This window comes from Melozone crissalis, unplaced genomic scaffold (assembly GCF_028551555.1).
Source record: "Melozone crissalis strain CALT ecotype California unplaced genomic scaffold, PUWL_Pcris_2 ptg000026l_1, whole genome shotgun sequence".
Taxonomy (NCBI): Eukaryota; Metazoa; Chordata; class Aves; order Passeriformes; family Passerellidae; genus Melozone; species Melozone crissalis.
The window spans coordinates 3,355,933-3,362,402 of record NW_026535804.1 but is presented as its reverse complement, the minus strand read 5'-3'; the positions used below and the strand labels follow the sequence as shown (position 1 = coordinate 3,362,402).

The 6,470-nt window shown below is 58.9% G+C and overlaps 1 protein-coding gene across 16 annotated transcripts in view; it reads left to right on the top strand.

The window, feature by feature from the left end:
• The first annotated feature begins 2,351 nt into the window (after positions 1-2,351).
• CACNA1G (calcium voltage-gated channel subunit alpha1 G) overlaps positions 2,352-6,470 on the top strand; it is a 147,739-nt gene continuing 143,620 nt past the window's right edge. For all 16 annotated transcript variants that reach the window (XM_054278736.1, XM_054278738.1, XM_054278735.1 and 13 more), the window contains exon 1: positions 2,352-2,710. In XM_054278736.1, the coding sequence (XP_054134711.1) occupies positions 2,469-2,710 (242 nt within the window). In that variant the 5' untranslated portion in view covers positions 2,352-2,468. The remainder of the gene's footprint in view (positions 2,711-6,470) is intronic.

The following is a 6,470-nucleotide window of genomic DNA, read 5'->3' as shown; positions in this document are numbered from 1 at the left end:
CCCTTTATAGGGCAGGTATCTTCTAAAGCAAAATGCTTTCAATTCTCACGGTAAGCATAATTCTTGAAAATGTATGCAATAAACAAAACGAGCCAAATGTAATTAAAATGAAGACAGCATATAATCTGGTAACCCACTTAGAGGCTCAAAGCTTCGGCTTTAAAAAAATGTTTGCTCCAAATCCATTTAAATAAACAGACCGACACACAAAGGCTCTCTGTACATTATTGGGATACAAAGAGAATCGGATCAAAAGCAGCTGTGACCAGGCTGTACATGTGTAGCGAGGAAATTGCTTGATCTAGGACTGCACCTTGTACATGCAAATGTGTTTGTGGACCTTCCCAGGAACTGCCTTTGTACCACAGCCGAGCTGTTGGGCTGTGCCATGCCAGGGAGCTGGGGCTGGTGCGTGCCCCGCCGTGGGAGGGCTGCCTGGGCGCTCAGGGGCTCTTGGCGTGCTCATGTGCTCTGGCTGTGGCAGGGAGAAGCCAAAGACAGCCAAGCTCTGCCCCTTCCATGCACACACTGCATCCGGAGGGGGGAATCGCTCAGAAACCTGGAGAAAAAATGGGAGTCCCTGTCCTTAGCACCTGTGTCATGGGCTCTCCACTGCCCTGATGTCACACATGCCATGTGCTGTCACACCAGAGTGCCTCTGGGCCTGCAGGAGGGTCTCCTGGCCTGCACAGAGGGCTGTGGGGTTTGAATCTCCTCTGCCTGGACACTGTCGCTCACAGCTCTGCAGCAGAGCCTGGCTGGCCTTGAAGTTTTGCCAATAGCAATGTGATTTGTCTCAGGTTGGACAGCACAGGCTGTGAATCCAAGATCAAGTGTGCTCCCAGGCCAGCAGGGTTTGGCCAAGAGAAGGCACTTTGGGTCAGACAGGAGCATCTGCCTGTTGTTCTTGCAGGTGTTTTTGGACTAGCTGGAGCTCTTGGGAAGGACATGCTCACATTTATTAAAATATGATGGAGCGGCTACTGGGGAAGAGTGAGAAAGCTGTTTCTAAAGTGGAAAAACATTCTAAGCATTTAGAAGCACGGTCCTGGCTCAGCCTGGGGATGTCAAAATGCCGGCTGGTGGCAGAAAATCCTTTGCTCGGGTCCCGCTGGAGGAAGGTCTGACTCGGTAGCGGCCGGCAGCGCCCAGCGGCCCGTGCCCCTCGCTCGGGGCCGTGTGTCCCCCGCCTGTCCCCCGTCGTCGGGGCCGGCTCCCGCCGCGGCCGGGACTCGCACCGGCAGAGGGAGCTCCGGCCGCGTCCTGCGAGCGGGGGTAACCGGGGGGACCGGCTGCTCCCACGGCTGGGGGTGACGGGTCCCCTTCCCCTCCTGGGGCCGAGCCTCCCTGGGGCTGCTGGCTGTACCCAGTGAGCCCGGGGCGAGCGGCTCGGGACGGGGCGGCCGCTCTCGAGCAGCCGCACACCGACAAGGGGGGAAGGCCGGGCCGTGACCCACATGCACCGAGCTCAGCAGCACGGTCTCCGCTCTTGGGCGGCGAGGACGGGGCAGGAGGCAACCCCTGGGGACCCGCAGCAGGGCGAGGATCTCTTGCCAGGCTCAGGCAGCACTCGGGAGGGCTCCATTCCGGCTCCTGCAGCCCTCTCGGCACTTTGGCCCTGCCGGCCTTGCACTCCTGGCGCTCTTCTCTCCCGGGCGGGGCGGTCTATTCCCGCCGCATCTCTCCCTCTCGCCTCTCCCCGGCTCCCCTTCTCCCGGTGCTGCAGTGTCCCACCGGGGCTTGCCTCCGCCTAACGCAGCGTGCGGCTGTCTCGCTCCTCCCTGCCCCCAGCGCTCGGCGCTTCGTCTCCCCGTTGTGCCCCGCACCCCGCGGGGCAGCGGCTGCCCGGCCCCGGGTGCGCCCCGTCCAGCCCCGCCGGGGACCGCGCTGCCGGCCAGCGGTGCCCCCGGACGGACAGGCGGGGCAGCCAATGGGGAGGCGCCGGGGGGCCGCGGGCGAGCCCCCATTGGCGGCGGGGGGAGGAGGGGCCGGGACTTGAAGTTGGAGTGAGGGATCCAGCTGTGCGGAGCGCTCGGCTCGGCGCGGCCGCCGCGGGAGCATCCTCTGCCACCGCCCGTGCCCAGCGCGCCGGGCAGCATCCCATCGCCCCGGGCGGATGTTGGGGAGCAGAGGGGCCAGGCAGAGCCGCTAGGGGCGGGCCGCCCCCCGGGAGGGGGCCAGCACCGGCAGCGGGGGCCGCCCCGCCGCCGCCTCCCTGCCCGCGGCTCGGGCCCCCGAAGGCACGGCGAGGAGGAGCTACGGAGCCCGCAGACAGCAGGGCAGGACGAGGGGGGCGGCCCGGCCCCGGCGGGGGGAGAGGCAGCGGCTCGCCCGGCCATGCCACCCCGGCGCTGAAGCCGCCCCGCCGCATCCCCCAGCCCCCCTAGCCCGCCATGGCCGCGCCGCTCTAGGCGTCCCACCGGCTCGCCCCGCGTCGCCCCGGTTCCCCCGGGGCCGCCGGCCGGAGGATGGACGAAGATGGACCGCGAGCGGCCGAGGAGGATCCGGAGCCGGGCAGAGCCAAGACTTTCATCCGCCTTAATGACCTGTCCGGGGCCGGGGGCCAGCCGGGGCCGGGGGACAGGGAGGCGGGCAGCGGCGATTCGGAGGCAGAGGCGCTGCCCTACCCGGCGCTGGCTCCCGTCGTCTTTTTCTACCTGAGCCAGGAGAGCCGGCCGCGGAGCTGGTGCCTCCGGTTGGTCTGTAACCCGTATCCTTTGCAGGTGTTCGGCGGCGAGGTAAGCCCCACGGGGCCCGCACGGCCCCGGAGCGGCCGGCAGGGCGGGGAGCACCTCCTGTGCGAGGCCCGCCGGGTGATGGGGAAGGAGCCGGGCTTTGGGGGCACCCGGCACGGGCCGTCCCCGGGGTAGCGGGCGGCCCCCGGCGATGCTTCCCCCCCTCCCCGCTGCTGGCCCGGGAAGTTTTCCGGGCTGTTGCAGGGGTGGTCGGTCCGTGCCGTGCCGTGCCGCGGGGCTCCCCTCCCTCGGGCTCCCCTCCTGCGGCCGCCCCGCCGCGGCTCCCGCGGGCTGCAGCGCTCCGTTCCACGGGGACTCGGAGTGGAGCCGCTGGGGACCATCTCCCCCAGGGCACCGACCGTCTCTGCTCCAGCTCCCCGGACACACTGAGCGACCCTAAGCCCGGTCTCTTCCCTTGCGGATCGGTTTTTCGTTCTTGACCCCGTTTCTTGCCCATTTTAGGCTCCCTGGTCCTTTCCCTGAGGTTTTGCGAGATGGGTGCAGTGATGAGGGAGGCGGAGGTTTTGGGGGTTGGTTTGCTGCCCGGCTCCAGGGTCCCTAAACAATTCCGGGTGCTTGAGGCCCGTCCAAGGGCCCATTCTCGGCCCCATCCCCGGGGGATGCTCCTTGCCTGGACGGGCTGGGGCAGCGTGGGGGTCGTGGTCCCGGGCGGGCATTGGCCAGGGGCGGCTGTTTGTCACATCCTGGGGTGAGCCACGGCCCCCCAAAGGCTTCTGATCTTCTTCCAAGCCCCCTGTCTGCTCTGGCACAGGCCGAGCCGCTTCAGTCAAGTTTAAGCTTTCAAAAGGGGGGTTGTGGGGGGGAAGAAATAGAGGAGACAATAGAAAAATTTCTTCTTTCACAGTCTTGGTGTCTTTAAAGCTTCCCTTTGGAGTTGAGTTGCAACCAGCACATGGCTTCCGCATGGCTTCTAGCATTCCGAGTATTTTACCATCGCCAAATTCCAGCTTCATTTATTATCTGTAGAAACAAAAGCCCAAAATGAAATGAAGTGAAGCGATGTGGCTTCCAGCAGGGGCTGGTGCAGGAGAGGCTGCCTGGGAAGTTCCTGCATGGAACTGGGCTGCCGGCAAGAGGCAGGCGAGCAGTGTGGGCAGCAGCCCCACATCTGGAGGGGGAGAGGCTGTGCAGCAGCACGGAGGACATGTTACACGGTACAGAGCACCAGAATGCCTCGTGCTAGTCCTTCTCCGCTCCTGGTATGCAGGAACTGTTAAGGACGACATCTCAGCTGAGGCTGGTGTGCTTGGTGAGGGTCTGCTGGAGTTGTGAATATTGTTTTACTTGAGCTTCAGCAAAGATTCTCTGATAAACAGGCTGCCTTCTCTCCTAAAATGTCCCCCAAGAGGGAAAAATCCAAGATTTCTCTTCCCAGTCATGAATACCCTCAGCAGCTTCTCTACAGATCTCTTTCAGGCCAGCTAAGCAGTTCAAACTGCCTTTATTTAAACATAGGAAATCTAATAACTTTGTGAAGCCCTCTGTTTTGGAAAGAAATATTAATGACAGGCTGCAAGTCAGTGTGCTCTACTATGACTGTTAGTATTTATGATTACTGGTTTAAATATGTTTCCAAGTATTTATGGGTTTTTAAAATTTAAAAAAAAATTTTTAACCTTTGACATGCTATTTTGAATCTGATGTTAACACCTGTATGTTTTAGTGTTTTCAGCAAAGTCCCCCACCCCAGTAATGGCTTGAAATGCGTTTTCTCCTCTGTGGCTGCAAAAACAATCTGATTAACTTTTGTCCTTGGAAAATCAGTGGTATTGTGGGCACCTGCAAACACCACTGTGAGTCAGGGATGAGCATTACGTGCAGCCCCACTAGCTGGGATTTTTGTCACCAATTTTTCACTTGTTACTGACAGAGAAAGGATCTTGCTGGGAGTCCTGGGGCCACAGGGCTCTTTGAGTCATGTAAGCATGCAGCTGGTTTTTTTTTCAGGGTCACTGACCCAGAATTGGGGGAGTTTATTTTAAAACAACAAAAACAAACAAACAAACAACAACAACAAAAACCAGATCAGCTTTCAGATGAGAGGAACATAGTAGCTACTTTGGTACCTGCACTGTGTCCCATCACTTGCTGGGTTGCTCAGAACAGCATTGTCTTGCTCATCCCTTTGCCTTTCTGCCACTCCAGTGCTGGAGCTGAGCCTGCTCTTGTTTATATTTATTACTTTTTTTTTTTTTTTTCTTTAGTGTGGTGGCCCTTCTCAGGCTGTAACCTTCTAGGAATTGTGCCTCAGTGTTAAAACCATGTAATCATGTTGCTGGAAAGTCTTTGTTGCCCCCAGCTGCCCTGCAGAGGAGTGACAGTGCTTTGGCTGAGTGGGTGGTGAATCCTGCCCCAGCTCTGGAGAGTTTGGAGCTTTCACTGCCTTCTGCCACTCCCTCAGGTGGATTTTACCTTTCTGCATTGGCTCCTGCAGAAACTGGATGGGAGGGCTCTGGTTTGAGCTGTGCTTGTGGAGACGCAGAGCTTGCGGCGTTTCCAGGCAGATTTGCAGTGTTCTAATCTGACTGATAAAATTTACTGTTGATGGGGCATCAGGAGGAGGTGCAGGGCCCACTCTTGCCCAGGAATGACAGTCTGTGCCCCTGAAGTGCAGCTGGAACTCCTGGGGTTCTGCTCTACATCCCTGCCCAGGCAGTTGGTGTGACTGTGGTGCCTGAGGCCGGGTTGGGGGAGGGTGATGGTTGAGGTGCTGAGTATCCAGCAGGGATGCAAAGTCCTGTTGGTGTGGTTTTGGGGGTTTTCTGCCATGTTTCTGTCTAGAGCGTTCTCTGCCTGGACCAGGAAGCTTTTTCTCTTGCTGTCTGGGGCAGAGATGTGGGGCACTGTGTTGCTCTCCTGCTCCTCCTCTCCCTTAGGTCTAGAAAGAGGTCATGAAGTTTGTCCTGATGCAGAAATTTTCCAGAGCCTGAAACCTTGGGATTTTTAACTCTAAACACGTACCAGATGGCCAACATGCCTTCTCCCTGCACTCCATTGTGGTCTTTGAGTGAAAACCTCTCTGGGAGCCATGAGGAGCTGAGGGGACGAGCCTGGGTGACAGCCTCCATATTCCTGGTGGCTCTGGGGTGGAAGGTTCTTCCCTGGTTGAGAACTGCCTGGGTGTAGAGGGAAGAAGAGCAGGGACAAGTTCGGTGGTCACAGTGCTGCAGCCGCAGGCTCAGGGGTGGGAAGGGCTGTGGCACATGCAGGGTGTCCTGCTGTGTGTGCTGGCAAGGCCGTGAGAGGATTTTCTGAGGGGGAGGAAAAAGGAGGCAAGCTGGTTACTTGACTTTCACTTGTGAAATGAAAGCACCATGAATGATGGGAAGATGAGAGGCTGTATCAGGGTCTGTGCCAGGCTGCTCCTCTGATCAGAGACAAGAAACGAGGCTATTTCTTGAGAGTTGTGGAGTGATTGAAGAGTGGGGATGGAGAAAGTGGGGAGGATGCTACCACTTGGCATTAAGAGCTCTGAATAGAGAAATACCAGTGTAACTGAAAGGGCCTGTGATATCTATTGTACTGCTGGAAACTGCCTCATCCCCCACGGCCGCCTGCCTGCAGAGCGCTGCTGCCGGGGAAGCAGCACACGGCAATGGGCGCTACAGAACCCTGCTGGGAGGTGCCATTCCTGGGGAGATACACCCACCCTGGCTGGAATCCTGGTGCTTTCCTCCTGGCTGGGAGGGTGAAGGGCAGCTCTGCAAATTCCCT